The sequence below is a fragment of the Hipposideros armiger genome, unplaced genomic scaffold, assembly GCF_001890085.2.
Source record: "Hipposideros armiger isolate ML-2016 unplaced genomic scaffold, ASM189008v1 scaffold_171, whole genome shotgun sequence".
NCBI lineage: Eukaryota > Metazoa > Chordata > Mammalia > Chiroptera > Hipposideridae > Hipposideros > Hipposideros armiger.
The window spans coordinates 314,136-330,720 of NW_017731521.1; the positions used below are offsets into that span (position 1 = coordinate 314,136).

A 16,585-nucleotide genomic window follows, 5' to 3' on the forward strand; every position below is an offset into this window, starting at 1 on the left:
CCTCCGCCCCAAACCCCCGCCCCCAGCCCGCCTCCCGGGACATCTTCCACTCCGGCCGGCGCGGGAGGTAAGTGCGGGCAGGCTCCGCTGCGGCTGCTGCTGTGCTCCATGAGGGCGTCCCGCCGCGGGAGCACGTCCGTGTGGTTCCTGCCTCTCAGGGACACCCCTCCCGCTCTCCCTCTTAAGGGAGGCGGAACGGTCGGCTGCCTGTAGCTGGACAGCTGTCCGCGTCGCGCCCCTCCTCTCCCCGCTTCTCAGTCCACTCCTGTGAGCACCCCCGCATCTTCCCATCTCCCTTTCTCCCCCCCCCCTCCCGCTGCCACTTCCTTCCCTGGCTGTTGCAAGGGCAGCTGGTACCTCTGTCTTCCCCTGTCACCACCCCCTCCCCACTCCATTCTTTGTTCTGGTTTCTTCCCTGGGTGTCTGAGGCTTTCCCCGCCTGGGGGTGGCTTGTGTGCGGGAAAGGCCCGAGCCGATGTGAAATTCAGTCTCTCTGCACCTGAATGAGCCATGCCACCTGCATCCGGGATGGGCAGGAGGCCAGACGCCCCCTGGGTGTTCTTGACCTGGGGTGGGATGACATCACAGCTGCCCGCCTGGCTCCTGGGGCCTTAACGTGTGGACCCCAGACTCTGCCCAGAGCCCTCTTGTCATCCGTACCTGAGAGCGGAAGACTAGAAGCCTGCGGCTCTTAGGAGGGCGTTTGTTGTAGCGTGTTTAAAAAAAAAATAAAATCACTCGTTGACAGCCTTCTGTGCTCAAGGGAGTGAATGGGATGGTGAGAGGGATGCATGTTTTGACATCGCTGCCCTCAAGGGTCAGATAGACAGATGATGAGTCAGTGGGTGCTGTGAAGTCAGAGAAGCAGCTGAATAAATTAAATGAATCCTTTTCAAAATCCACCACCAATGAGCTCTTCTGATAAAGGAAGGTAGCCGGGAGGGAGAAGTTGAGCCTAGACAATTAGAGAGATCTGAGAAATGCAGTCCAAACCCCCAGCTACTGCCCCTTTGCTCACCTGCTTTAAGAGGAGGCCTGATAATTTCCAGAAGTGCTTTTCTTTTTCTTCTTTGTGAACCCTTAAGGGGACCAGTGGGTTCTTTATTCTTAATCAGTCTCTTGTCTGTTATCCACTCCACTTCCTCAAAGCCTTGGCCAGCTCCTTCTTCAAGCTCATGCCTGTCTTTTGACCATCATTTTTATTATTATTATTATTATTATTATTATTATTATTATTATTATTTCACACACTGATTTTCATTTTAGAAAGAAATGATAGAGTACCTGGTCTTCAATTTGTCTTCTTATTATAAAAATGAGCACAGGCACTGGGCTATAAGCACCAGAAGATATAAAAGGATGACACCTCTGTTTTAATTGAATAGACTCAATTTCACTTTGTTATTTGGGAAACTGAAAATAATTCAAAATGTGCTGAAGTTGTTGACTGTAAGACACGTATAGAAATGTCTCCTTTCCCTGGGTAGTGAGGAAATAGCGTGCTCCCCAGCCAGGATTTTTGCTTTCACCATAACTGAAGCTTACCCTTTCGAGCACGCTTTCTTAGTTTACAGAATGAATCATTTGTAGCCCAGATTAAAAAAACAAAACAAAGCAAAAAATTGACTTGGGAATCAACAGAGCAGGGTGGTCAGTGCTAGGCTTGGGAGGCAGGTGGACTTTGGTTGGAGTCTGAGCTCAGCATTAATTCTCTAATGTGACATTCAATGCCCTCTAGTCAAAGACCTTCAGGAATGTATTCAGAGTTGAACAAGTTGGGTTTGTTGCTTCTGGCACTGAGGGAGAGACCTCACACCGTGGGGAACCCCAGAGGGTCTCAGTAAGTGGGTGTCAGAAAGGAGTTAAAGTATTTGGGCTTGTAGGCAATTCTGGGGAGACCTTAAGGAAACAGGACTTGGCTCTGTTAGATGCTGCTAGGATTGGATGCTGTCAGGAAGCGGGGGAAATTGTATTGAGTATCTTCACAAATCTTGTCTAAAAAGAGGGGAGGCTACAGCTGTGGTTGGCCAAGAAGCATTAGTCCTTCATTTGCCAGGGTTGTTGTTGGTGGTGGTGGGGGTGTTTGGTCATGTTTGTGGTTTGGACAATGTTCATATTTTGTCTGTGGTCAGACAAGATTCTGAGAGGTCTTGTTTTTGTCTTAATTTGTCATGACTGGAGTGGCCTTGCCTCATGTTTATGTTCTGTGACCTTCATGTTCACCAAGAGCGCTCCAGGCCAGTGTCTAGCAACGCCAGGGCTAGCCGACGGTACCAGACCAGCTTCCAGATGTCAGGGCTGCTGCTTTTTTTTTCTTATAACCTTGGGCAAGTTACTTAACATTTTTGTACTTCAGTTTCCACATCTATAAAATGTGGACAGTTTCCTGCTCAGGGTTGTTGTGAAGATTCAATGAGGAAATGTATAGAGAGGATTTAGCCCAGTGCCTGGCACATAGCTCGTACTCAACATACATTTGCCTCTCTCTCTCGATCTAGTTTATTTTGATGTTGAGGTTTCTCCCCTAGAACTATTCAAGCAGAGGCCCGGTGATCAGCCAGAGCTGCTCCCGAGAAGAAGCTTGATTTGGGTGTGAGAAAGAACTGGGTCCTTTCCAACTCAAAGATTTGAAAATCCCATCACTCTGAATCAGTCTTAAGAGTGGACACTAGGGATGATAGTATCTTCTCATGCAATTATTACCTTGGCAACCATTTTTAGGATTCTTTGCTCCCAGGAGCCAGTGGCCATGTGCTTTTCTGACTTTGTCTTTGTCTTGGTTTCTTGATCTTGTCCTTCAAGATCTCTTGTCCAGGAGTCTGATTTACGCTTGCATATCCTGACCACATTCACTTTGGCTCTCTGAGTTCTGCTTTGGGAAGCCCCGTAGGCAGGTGAATAGGGACTGTTTGCTAATAGAATTCTTTTTTTTTTCTTTAAACTTTATTGGGGAACAGTGTGTTTTTTTCCAGGACCCATCAGCTCCAAGTCAAGTCATTGTTTTCAATCTAGTTGTGGAAGGTGCAGCTTAGCTCCAAGTCCAGTCACCGTTTTCACTCTAGTTGCAGGGGGTCGCATCCCACCATTCCATGCGGGAATCAAACCGGCAACCTTGTTGTTCAGAGCAGACGCTCTAACCAACTGAGCCACCCAGCTGCCCCACTAATAGAATTCTTAAGGCCCTGTGTGAGAGCTCAGGATCAGTGGTAGAACAGCTGTGAAATGCAGTGGGGTTTTGGTCAAGAGAATTTTGAGCTAGGCCTCTCATGAGCCCATTTTCATCTACTTCTAGGTTGCAGCATTCTGGAAATATGAATCTGAAGTCTGACTTCTGGTTAACTGAGATATTGTTGTGCTTGTCTGTGTCAGGCAGCGTGGGTTCTAGATGCTTCGGTTGGCCCTGTGCATTTTATTTAACTTTTCCTGGCTAGACAGTTACTTTAGATGTCTGAGACGGTATAGCAGCTCATTGTCTCCCAATGCCACACGATAAACTCTTGCTTAAATTTCTAGTTTATATCTTGCCTTATCTATTATATCAAAAGTTACTAGAAATAAAGAAAAAAAAAGACCCCAGAAACAATAGAAAATATGCCAACAACACAGTTAAGAAAAGGAAATATGAAAGGCTTTAAGCAAAAGATGCTTGATTTCATTTATACTAAAATAACAGAACTTAAAACTATACCAAGGGGGCCGGCCGAGTGACTCAGTTGGTTAAGAGCTCGCTCAAGAGTTTGAGCTCTGAGCAACAACAGTTCGAGTCCTGGCCCGAGCTGAGCAGCCGCTGAGCTGCCAACAGGTGGCAGGGTGGCTCAGCTAAAAAAAAAAAAAAAACTATACCGAGACACCGTTTCTCACCTATGAGACTGACAAAAATACAAGCCTGATAACACACTCTATTGCTGAGACTTACACTTTCATATCTTATTGGTGAGACTGCAACATGGCACAACCTGTAAATCATACCTACATTTACCCATTGATCTAGCAATTCCTCTTCTAGAAATGTCCCTTTGTGTAACTCTTGCCCATGTATAGAGAAGACCTATGTTTAGGAGTATTTAATGTGGAATTTTTCTAATAGCAAAAATTTAGAAATCACCTGAGTAATCCGCAATACGGGGCAGATTAAATAAACAAAGGTACATCTACATGGTGGAGTATTATGCAGCTATAAAAAGGATACTAACATGGAAAGATCTCCAGGATATATTGCTACATGACAGAAGGCAAGGTGTAGAACAGTGTGTTGACTCCTTTTTACTGGTATTTGTATAAAGAAACATGAAGGTAATATACCTGAAGGGGAGAGGGGTGAAAGAGTAAATGGGACCTGGGTAGGGGTGGGATTTCTTGATGTCTATCTTTTTACACAGTTTAGATATTTAAGCCATGTAAATATATTATATATTCCGATACAATAATACAAAAGCAACTTCTAATTTAACTCCACAAGGAGAACATTCTCAAAGAGTTCCTTGATTGAATAAGCTTGATTTTATTAAAAATCTACAAAGCAATAGCCATTTCCATTAACCCTTCCTAACTCAACCTATCATGTCAAGAAGACAAATCGGCTATGTTTGATGTTAGGTGGAAAAAAAAATGAAATTAATTTAGGATTTTTTTTTCTTTTGCCTCTAATCCCGCTGGAGAGAATTGGTGTCATTACCAAGGCTTTGCCATCCACAACAGATGGGTTTTATGTTTTTTAATGGCAAATCTGATTTTGCTTCCTCAGGAACCCGTTTGATCTGAAGGCAAGTTAGTGAACTTCCTTTCAGGTTGTCCCAGAAAAGACGAGAAACCATAAAAATAGACATCCTGATACCAATGATAAGCTGAGGCACGTTCTGTTTCAGCTCGTCTTTTGGACAAGCAAGGTGAATTCCCACAGGTCACTGGGGAGACCTTATTTTGTTAAAAGTTCTTTCCCTGTGTTTGGCAAAATAAATCTTGCACCTTATTCTAGATACGCTGTCAGCAGTTACTGTCTTATTATTCCCTACCCCTCTGCTGCTTCCCGAATCTCCTCCCTTGCTAACTGACATCTCCATCTCATCAGCCAGCCCACACCTGAGCTACCTGGAGGCCATCCTAGGGAGTCCCCTCTCTTTCGTTACCACCCTCACGTCCAACTAGATTCTGGAGAAACCACCAACAAGCACCTTTTCTATCCTTATGCTACTGGCGGAGGTCAGCAGCATCATTTGTTGCCCATCTCTAATCGTGTTCCCTTCTGGCTCGTTTTCTATTTTGCTTCCAGAAACTCTTTTTAAGTGACCACTCTGGTCACATCGCTACGTATCCAACCCCTCCAATGGCTCCTGCCCCCTTGGCTCCCAGTAGGAGAGGCATGGGTCTTCAGGACCGTGTTGGTATGTGCAGACCCAGGGAAAAACCCCTAGACTGAAAGACCTATTTCTATAAGCAGAGGGCAGAGACAGACTGAAGAAGGAGACAGGCCACTCCAGTCTGTCAATTTACAGAGTTTATTAAGGGAAACTTACGAGACACGTCTTGGGCCGGCTGCAAGACAAAGTGGATATCCTCCAGGTCACGTGGCAGGCGCCAAAGAATTATATAGAACAGGGTAGGATGGAGGGGGAATTGGTATGCGCCTCGTCCCAGGTGCAGGAAAATGCCTTCCATGCTTGCCCGGTCAAAACAATGGCCGGTTCCAGGAAAGAGCACCTATAAGACACAAGGGAGAGGCACTGGTTTGTGTCAGAAGAAAAGTATCCATTACAATCAGACAGTCTCAGAGGGTGTCAATGGGAAGCAATCTCTGTCTAGCCCAAAGGTCCAGCAGCAGTCTCGTCATGGGACAGTCTGTCCTCCACAGACCTGGGCAGAGGCCTCCTCATTCTTGTCCTTCGCCCTACCCCACTCTAGAACCCTGCACCCAAGTGCAGGAGCCAGTCTCAGAGCTTGAAAAGCAATTACAGGTCTGTGAAGGAAGTGGTGATGGGTACCGCAACACAAAACGATGTCTCCTGCACGTCATGAGCTTGCTGGTCACAAATCTTGCCTTGCACTATCTCCCCCACCCTTCTGTCACCTTTTGCAAACTCTGGGCTTTTAGAATTGTGGCTGGTCAGCTAGAGTACCCCTCACAGTGCTCGTTGCCTGCCTTCTTCTACCTAGCCCACAAAATGCAGCTCAATGCTGCTGACTTCTGTGACCCTGTGTTCTCTCCAGTTGGATTTAGATGCCTTTTTCTTAGTTCATTCCTTGTCGCAATCTGTGTCAATATCTAGCCTAAAACTTGACCGCTTATTTCTCCATCTGGCCACCAAATTTGTAGCTTATTAAGGACAGAGACTACTTTTTGTCTCCATATCTTAAGTGCTTAAAAATGGTACCTGGATATAGTAGGTACTGAAGAATAATTAATGAATGATTTAATAAATGTTTCAATGAACAAATGAATGCTCCTTTGCATGTAAAATCCTTATGTTTAGTATAGTGAGAGGTTAATTAGAGATGAAAGCCTGAGCATAGTACTTAGTTTTCCTTGGTTTCTCCTTTTTCACTGTTTATCAGGAAAAAAGCTATTTTCATGTTTTAGAATCCCTTCCTTAAATGTTCATTCTTATTGTTAATATACAAGAACAGGGGTAGGTAGCTACATAATATAAGAAAAGGTACTTTAGAGAAGAACTAGTGACAGGTAAGACAAATGTTTTCTGATTCTCTAAAGCAGATTCATCTTAATGTGGGGTGAACTAGCTAATGTCCAAGATTATTCCCAGCTCACCCTCTATAATTTTATTATCTATATGACTGCTAGACCCCAGAGTACAAATACAAATAAAACACAGTTCTTGTCCATTAGACATTTTAACCTTTGGCCATAGATAGTTTTAAAAAAATCTTATTTTAGTTTGTGCTTTTTATGAGTAATAATGATTATAGATGTGTATATTCGTGTGTGTACACATAGGTACGTATTTATACACATATATGACTATGTGTACTTTATGTCAATTATGTGAATTGTTTATAACCTTTGCTCATGTTTCTACTACAGTATTTTAAAAACTTCCTTTGTAAAAGTTTTTTTATATATAAAGTATTCTAAATCTTTGTTATAAATATTACAAGTGTATTTTTCAGTTTTTCATTTGTCTTCCTAAAGGCCTTTCTCATCCTGCAATTATACAGATATTAGTCTGTATTTCTCTTCTAGTGCTTTTATGGTTTCATTTTCCCTCAAAAACCAACTAATCCATTGAGAATTTGCTTATGTGTATGGCCTGAGGTCAGGATCTGACTTTATTTTTTTCCAGATGATTAGCCAGTTGTTCTAGCACTATTTATTGAATGGTCTGTACTTAGTTCATGGAATCTAGTATTTTTATATCTTCCATGTGTCTCTTTTTTTTTTTCTTACAGCTGTAGAGTGACTGGGAAATCATTTCTGGGTTAAAAAGTTATAATAGCTAGTTAATTTGCATTTATGACAAGGGAAAATCACACAATGTAGAGAAAAAGCACATTTGACCCTTCAAAGAAGTGGTAATGAGTAAGATGCAAATTGGGGTAGCCAGTGTGTTTTCCAACAATGATTCCCCGGTACCTTCCAGATACTTGGTGGGATTGCATTTCCTCGCCATGATGGTTGGCTGAGGCTGTGTGACTAGCTCTGACAGATTGTGAGTGGACATGATGTGTGTCATTTTGGGGCCAGGGCATTTCACTGCTGGTGTGAGACTTTCTAGAGCTCTCTTCCCTGTTGGACGATGACTGACAATGTTCAAGATGCTGGCTGCCCCTTCAGTCTGGATCTCTGAATGAGTATGATGAGTAAAGCTCTCCTGCCCTCCTGTATTGAACGTGTAGTGTGAGCAATAAATAAACCTTCATTGTTATGAGTCACTAAGTTTTGTAACTTATTTGCTTTTGAAGCATAACCTCACCTATCCTGACTTATACACATATGCGTTTCTCTTTTAGTGTTTCAGTTTGATTTCTTTGTCATCTATTGAACTCAAGCTAGAGGCTTTTCTAGACAGAAAGTATTCTTTCATGTATATTGATCAAGACTAGGGAGAAATAAGGTAATTTTAGAAAAAACATGTCATGAAATAATGACTTCTTATTTAATTTGAGGGTAACATTATTTTTTTTCAGGTAATCCAGGGCTCTCAAAATGTTTGCCAAAGCCACAAGGAATTTTCTTAAAGAAGTTGATGCCGAAGGCAACCTGATTGCAGTATCAAACTTGAATGACTCTGATAAGTTACAACTTCTAAGTCTGGTGACCAAAAAAAAGAGATTCTGGTGTTGGCAGAGACCCAAGTACCAGTTTTTATCAGTCTCCCTTGCAGATGTGCTCACAGAAGACCAATTCCTGAGTCCAGGTATGTTTATTTGCTATATTCTATAATTAGTCCCAGGGCAGAAGATGATTCTTCTAGACACATGTTGTCTTGAGTGATTATAAGATGATGCCTTATAATGACTTCTCCTGTTTCTTTGCCTACAGTCTTAAAAGTATTCTTAAAATGAACAAAATTCTGTATGCCTGCCATTAAAAGTTATAGCTTAATCTTTAAAAAATACTGTTAAATTTGGGGGTATAAAAGTAAGACATACCCATTGTAGATATGGCCATTCAGCATCAGTGGGATGGATCTACCTCTCCAAATCTGGTTCGCTGTTGAGGTTGATGATGGCACCTACCCATCAGGAGGGTGTGGCATGTTGTATTAGTCACATAATGAAGCTTTCTGTGGAGAGCGTGGCAGGCTCCCAAGCTGGCCCAAAAATAGCTGGAGAGAAGCGGGGATAAGGAGATGGGCTCAGCTTTCACTGTGATGAGGAGGTGGGGTGAGGGTCCTGATTGGGGGCTGAGTGAGGCTTGCAAGGTTTGAATTTCCTGCTGGTGCCAATGGAGGGAACACTTGGGTTTCTTACCAGCTTGCCCACATGGGTAACAGCAAGGGAAGAGGCTTGAAAACAGTCAGCAGTCAAATATCAAAAATGGAGTCAGACTCATTATTATTACAGTGGAGTATTTATAAAATATAGAAAGGCATGTAGAAGATAAATCAACAAAACTACCAAGTATTAATTCCCATTAGTACTTGAATGACAGTCTTTTTTTTTTCTCTGCATCTAATTTTTTGTAAACAAAATTGGAAACATAATACATGTAATTTTTATATACTCCTTATTTTTTTATTTCACCTTATATAAGTTTTCCTTCATAGCTTTAACTATTTTTAACACAGCTTTTGATAAACACATAATATTTCTTTGTATGTATGCATCTTCGTTTGCTTAACCGTCCCAATTTAATGCTTTATAGATAAGGCTGCAGTAAACATGTCTGTCTAAATTTTTGTTGTTTTTGGTTTTCCTTTAAGCAATTGTCTTAGCACTTTTGCAGATGGAATTACTGGACCAGAAGTTAGGAACTTTTGAAGACTTTTGGTACTCATTACTACAGTACTTTTCAGAACATGATGATATGTGAAAGTAGCATCACCTGTTAATTATTGGACTAAGTGTTGTCCGCGTCTTCTTTCAGCTTTACATCTCTGTAACTTTGTGATTGCATCTCCATTAAAAGGGAAAAGAGAGAGAGGAGATAATTTGTCAACTCAAACTTTCTTTTAGACTAGCATTGTAGCCTGTGTTTTCTTCAGCTAGACTCATTATCAGAGCTGTCAAGCAATGGGCAAATGAATTAATATTCATTTTATGTTCTCTCCCCGCAACTGCTGGATTGCTAATAGAACTTCTATTGAGGGACAAGAGAAAAAAATTCACAGAATAGGCCACAGACTCCTGAGTAATTGCAATTTCACTGCTCTGTGCTGTTGAAGCACCTCTTTTGTGGTGTCCTGAACGTTCATGAAGACTCGCATTGGATGGATGAGGTCACTTGTAGTCACTGCCAATGAAGAAGCCCCCAGTGTGCTAACCGTCTGAGGCCAGAGCTCACCTGTTGATGTTAGGGCTGTGATGAGAGATGCCCTTTATTTTGTCTGCTGAGCGGATTAAGGACACTTCACCTTTTAAAGTTTTTGGCTCTCCCGACACACTGGAGTATCTGTGTTGCCCAGGGGGTGTGAAGGTTGGAGGGATAGTGACTTGATTGTTGACAGTCCGACCATAGCCTGCTGGTTTCCTCACTCATTCCCTTCTGCCAGCAGCAGCTGATGACATGAGGCAGAAGTGTGCCCAGATGACATCTTTTCTGGAGGTGTCTAGAGTGGCTTTTTGGATTATACAGCGTTGGTTGTCCTCTGTCTTAGGGACAGAGTTTCCAGGAGTGGCAATAACCTGACTGAGGCCAGAACTGTGACCTGAAGGTAGAATCTCTGTCTGTGTAGCACTACCTAGGACTGCCCTGTTTATCAGAAATGACGCTGTTCTGGCTTAAACCCAGTGGATGGGTTGATCCCTGGCTATGTGCCAGGCTCTGTTTTACTTTCTTTTTACATACATGGACTTGAAACAGAATCCATTAGCAGGGGTTATCAATATCTCCAAATTATATGTGGTAAACCTGAGGTTCAGGGAGGTGAATGTTGCCCAAGGTCTCCTAGGTAGGAGTATTCGAGTCATGATAAAATCATGAGCTCTTAACACTGCTCTATCTATGCTGCTTTCCAAAGTATTTCCCAGAGTGTTTGTAATTCACAAGATGTGAATGGGAAAAGGTTTGAGTTGGGACATTTTCACAGGCTTCCTATTTCTGGTGGACGTGGTGGAGATGATTCTTTACTTTGTAAATGGGAAATATAATGAATGACAACTGAGTCTCATTAACCTTGGTTTAGGAATGGGTTTTCTTTTTTTTTTTTTTTTAAAGATTTTATTGGAGAATCAGGGAAGGGGAACAGACAAGTTGCTGTCCTTTTGTTCTTCAGTCTAGTTGTGGAGGATGTCACTTCACTGGCCCGTGTTGGTATTATCATTGCGTTCTTCTTGGGTGAGGCAGTCACTCGCCAGCCATTGGATGGCTGCTCGCGGCAGCTCACGGCAGCTCATGAAAGCTCACGCCAGCTGCCGGCCAGCCCCACTGCAGCCTGCACTGTCGCCAGTGACTCACAGCAGCCGAGCTCCAGGTTGAGCTGTTGGTCACCATCTTAGCTATAGGGGGCTCAGTGTCACTGGTCCTCATCTGGGACCCGAATCGGGGCCCTGCTGCTCAGAGCTGGCGTCCCAAGCCAACTCAACCAACGCACCACTCAGCTGGCCCAGAGGAATGGGTTTTCTTGACTGGAGGGAGAGAAATACTGGTGTTGGAAGCAGTATGCGAACGGAAAGAAAGAAGCCTTTCAGACTCCGAGTGGATTTGAATCCCTTGTGAAGTCACACCCGGGTCTCAGGAGAGCCTTGGGTCAGGGAAACAGAAAACACCAAGTGTGAAGTTCCTAAGAGACTCTCAATGTCTATTGCTGAGTGATGATGACTGAAACTGTTTTTTATGGTGGTATTCAGTGTGATTAAAAATCTGAACAGTACAAACCTGGAGACATGAGAAGGCTGACAGTTCATGTATGAGATCATCTGATATTTATCTTTAGTGTTCAGATCAAAAGGGCAGATCTCGAAGGCAGTCAGTCTGTAGCAATCATCTGGATATGGCCAGGTGAGGAACATGGCAATTCCCAGGAGACTTGATGGAAGCTGGGACACCAGGGGGGTGGTAGCATCTTCCCGAGTGTTTGGGAAGCCAGGAAGAATGGAGAGCCTGGAGCTTGTGTGTTCCAGGATGGTGTCGGAGGGAGGGAGAGCATGCCTACTGACTGTGTCAGGAAGGCAGAGATAAGAAATTGCATGACAAGGAATCGAATGACCGGGTAGAGGTCAGACATAAACAGGTAAGCCTGGGAGGGGAATTATTTGCAGGGAGATGGTAATGACAGCCAGGTGAATGTTCTCCAAGACTGGTGGGTGGGAAGGGAAGATGCCCAAGGACTGGTCCCGGTGGCTGACCTGCCAGATACTGAGGAATGCAGGCCGCTTGAGTGTGTGTCCTGGGCGGGGTCTACTATTTTCTCTCTGTTTAGGTGTCATCTTTGTCTAGTCCCTTCACCCTAGAAACACACACATTTAAAATTGTATATTTCTTCACCTGGGTAGTGGTTAAAAAGATGTTTGCTTTAAAATTATTCATTAAACTCTACAGATACTATTTGTGCACTTTTCTGTATATGTATATATTAGAATTGAAAGATGAAGAAAAAACAAAAAAAAAAAGCACCCAGTAAAGTTCCTGGCCACCAGTTCATACCGTGCTCTCAGTCAGCGCCCAGGTGTGCCCGGTCCATTTCCTTTTGCCCATACATGCAGCATAGCTGCCCGCTTCCAATTTTGAATGCAAGCCTCCTGTTTCCCATGAATCTCCACAGGATTGGAAAGCTAGGTGACCTGAGGCACAGAGGTGGCCGTATGCTCATCAGATTCCCTTGTATGTCTCATTCACGCCAGTGGTCGTGGAGTCAGACTTTGTGAAATACGAGGGCAAGTTTGAAAACCATGTGAGTGGGACCATAGAGACGGCACTGGGGAAGGTGAAGATGAATGTCGGAGGCAAAGGCCTCGTGGAGAGTCAGTCTTCGTTTGGAAGCCTGAGGAAGCAGGAGGTGGACTTGCAGCAGCTCCTCAGAAATGCCGTTGACAGGTAAGGAGAATTTGGTTTGGCATTTTGGATTTTGAAACACCTCACATTTAAAGTTGGATTTTTGTTAAAAGGGTGGCCAATGGGAACTTACTTAGCAAATGAGCAAACATGGAATTCCCGTTGTGCTTAAACTTTATGAGGAGCTTGTTCTTTTTTTTTTATTTCAATTACAGCTGACATACAATATTATATTATTTTCAGATGTACAACATAATGGTTAGACCTTTATATAACTTACAAAGTGATCATCCCAATAAGTCTAGTACCCATCTGACAGCACATATAGTTAATACAATGTTATTGACTACATTCCCTGGGTGCACTTAACATCCCTTTGACTGTTTTTATGACTGGCAATTTGTACATCTTAATCCCTTCCTCTTTTTCATCCAGCCCCCTCAACGCACCTCCCATCTGGCAACCATCAATTTATCTCTGTATCTACGATTTTGTTTTTGTTTTGTTTGTTCACTTATTTGTTTTTTAGATTCCACATACAAGTGAAATCAGATGGTATTTGTCTTTCTTTGACTTACTTCACTTAGCATAATACCCTCTAGGTCCATTCCTGTCATTGCAAATGGCAGATTTCATGGCAGATACAATGGCCAAGTAATATTCCATTGTATATATGTACCACACCTTTATCCATTCATCTATTGATGGGCATTTGGGTTGCTTCCATATCTTAGCTATTGTAAATAGTGCTGAAATGATCATAGGGGTGCATATGCCTTTTCAAATTAGTGTTTAGGATTTCTTCAGATAAATACCCAGAGGTGGAATTGCTGGGTCATAAGGTAGTTCTATTTTTAATTTTTTGAGGAACCTCCAAACCATTTTCCATAGTGGCTGCACCAATTTGCAATCCCACCAACAGTGCACGAGGTTCCCTTTTCTCCACATCCTTGCCAACCCTTGTTGTTTATTGATTTATTGATGATGGCCATTCTGAGAGATGTGAGGTGATTTCTCATTGTGGTTTTAATTTGCATTTCTCTGATGATTAGTGATGTTGAGCATCTTTTCATATGTCTATTGGCCATGTGTATGTTTTCTTTGGAGAAATGTCTATTTAGGTCTTCTGCCCATTTTTTGATTGGATTATTTGTTTGTATTTTTGGTGTTGAGTTGTATGAGTTTCTTATATGTTGTAGATATTAACCCCTTACTGGATGTATCATTGGCAAATGTCTTCTCCCATTCAGTAGGTTGTCTTTTTGTTTTTTTTGATGGTTTCCTTTGCCGTGCAAAAACTTTTTCATTTGATATAGTCACGTTTGCTTATTTTTTGTTTTGTTTCCCTTGCCTGAGGAGACATAGTGAAAAAATATTACTAAGAGCAGTGTCAAAGAGTTTACTGCCTATGTTTTCTTCTAGGAGTTATATGGCTTGGGGGCTTATATTTAAGTCTTTCCAAAATAAAATCCATTTTGAGTTTATTCTTGTATATGGTATAAGAAAGTGACCCAGTTTCATTAATTTACAGGTATCTGTCTAGTTTTCCGAACAGATTAGCTTCAGCTATTTAGGGTCTTTTGTGGTTCCATATAAATTTTGGGATTATTTATCCTAGTTCTGAAAAATGCCATTGTTATTTTGATAAGGATTGCATTGAATCTATAGATTGCTTTGAGTAGAGTGGACATTTTAACATGTTAATTCTTGCTATCCATGAGCATGGTATATGCTTCCATTTATTTGTGTCTTTTTCTATTTCTTTATTGTCTTATAGTTTTTCAAGTACAGATCTTTTACCTCCTTTGTTAAATTTATTCCTAGATATTGTATTCCTTTTGATGCAATTGTAAATGGGATTGTTTTCTCTTTTTTTCTTTTTTTTAAGATTTTATTGGGGAATTGAGGGAGGGAAACAGCGTTGGGGAATTGGGGAAGTGGAACAGACAAGCTGTTGTCCTTTTGTTCTTCAGTCTAGTTGTGGAGGACTTCGCTTCACTGGCTCATGTTGGTATGATCATTGCACTCTTCCCAGCTGAGGCAATTGGTCGCCGTTCATTGGTCGGACACTCACGGCAGCTCACGGCAGCTCACACCGGCTGCCAGCCACTCACATAGCTCACGAGAGCCCACTGCAGCCCCGCTGCAGCCTACGCCAATGCCGGCGACTCACAGCAGCCCAGTCCAGGTCGAGCTGTTGTTCACCATCTTAGCTGTAGAGGGTGCAGCGTCACTGGTCCTCAATATGGGATCCAAACCGCAGTCCTGTGGCTCAGAGCTGGTGCTCCCAAGCGAGCGCTTAACCAACTGAGCCACTCGGCCGATCAGGATTGTATTCTTAATTCCTCTTTCTAATAGTTCATTATTGGTGTATAAAAATGCAACCCATTTCTGAATATTAATTTTGTATATTCCTACTTTACTAAATTCATCTACCAGTTCTAAAAGTTTTTTGGTGGATTTTTTAGTGTGCTCTCTATATAGTATCATGTCATCTGCAAATAATGACAGTTTCACTTCTTTCTTTTATTTCTTTTTCTTGTCTGATTGCTGTGGGTAGGACTTCTAATACTACACTGAATAAAAGTGGTGAAAGTGGACATCCTTGTCTTGTTCCTGATCTTAAAGAAAAAGCTTTTAGTTTTCCCCTGTTGAGTATAATATTAGCCGTGGGTTTGTCATATATGGGCTTTATTATGTTGAGGTACATTTCCTCTATCCCAATTTTGCTGAAAGTTTTTGTCATAAATGGACGTTGGATTTTGTCAAATGCTTTTGCTGCATCTATTGACATGATCATGTGTCTTTAATTTGTCATTTTCTTTATGCAGTTTATCACATTAATTGATTTGCAGATATTGAACAAGCCTTGCATCCCAGGAATAAATCCCACTTGATCACAGTGTATGATCTTTTTAATGTATTGATGAATTTGGTTTTCTAATATTTTGTTGAGGATTTTTGCATCTATATTTGTCAGGGATAGTGGCCTATAATTTCCTTTTTCATAGTGCCTTTACCTGGTTTAGGTATCAGGATAATGCTGGCTTTGTGAAATGAGTTTGGGAGCCTTCCCTCCTCTTCATTTTTTTGGAATAGTTTGAAAAGGATAGGTAAAATTCACCTGCAAAGGCATCCAATCAGGAGCTTTTAATTGTTGGGAATTTTTTATTACTGATTTGATTTCATTAGTAGTTATCTGTTCAGATTTTCTGTTTCTTTTTTATTCAGTCCTGGAAGATATGTTTCTAGAAATTTATCCAACAAATTTATCCAATTTGTTGGCATGTAATTTGTTCGTGTTATTTTCTTATAATCCTTTGTATTTCTGTAGTATTTGCTGTTACTTCTGTTTCATTTCTGATTTTATTTATTTGGGCCCTCTCTCTTTTTTTTTTTGATAAGTCTGGCTAAAGATTTATCAATTTTGTTCATCATTCAAAGAACCAGCTCTTGGTTTCTTTGCTCTTTTGTTTGTTTTTTTTTAGACTCTATTTTGTTTATTTCCACTCTCAACTTTATTGTTTCCTTCCTTCTACTTACTTTGGGCTCCGTTTGTTGTTCGTTTTCTAGTTACTTTAGCTGTAAGTTTAGATTGTTTATTTGAGATTTTTCTTGTTTCCTGAGATATCCTGTTTGCTATAAATTTTCCTCTTAGAGCTGTTTTGGCTGTGTCCCCTAGATTTTGGATCATTGTGTTTTTATTTTCATTTGGCTCAAGGTGTCTTTTGATTTCTTCCTTGATTTCATTGTTAATCCATTCACTCTTTAGTAGCATGTTATTTAGCCTTTGCATGTTTGTGTGTTTCTCAGTTTTCTTCTTATAATTGATCAAGGAGCTCATTCTTTAGTCTGGAATTTCTTTTTTTTTCTTTTTTTTTTTTGTGGAGGGCAGTGTCACTGGCCCTCACATGTGGGATCCGAACCGGGGCCCTCTGGCGTCCCAAGCGAGTTCTTAACCATCGCGCCACTCGGCCG

The 16,585-nt window shown here is 41.8% G+C and overlaps 1 protein-coding gene across 2 annotated transcripts in view; it reads left to right on the forward strand.

Moving 5' to 3' along the window:
• GSDME (gasdermin E) overlaps nt 1-16,585 on the forward strand; it is a 52,325-nt gene continuing 35,740 nt past the window's right edge. The window contains exons 1-3 of one of the 2 annotated variants that reach the window (XM_019652011.1): nt 1-67; nt 8,140-8,369; nt 12,457-12,649. In XM_019652011.1, coding sequence (XP_019507556.1) covers nt 8,159-8,369; nt 12,457-12,649 — 404 coding nt within the window. In that variant the 5' untranslated portion in view covers nt 1-67; nt 8,140-8,158. Of the gene's footprint in view, nt 68-7,680; nt 7,809-8,139; nt 8,370-12,456; nt 12,650-16,585 lie in introns of those variants that run through there. The other variant, XM_019652012.1, reaches the window with a different exon arrangement.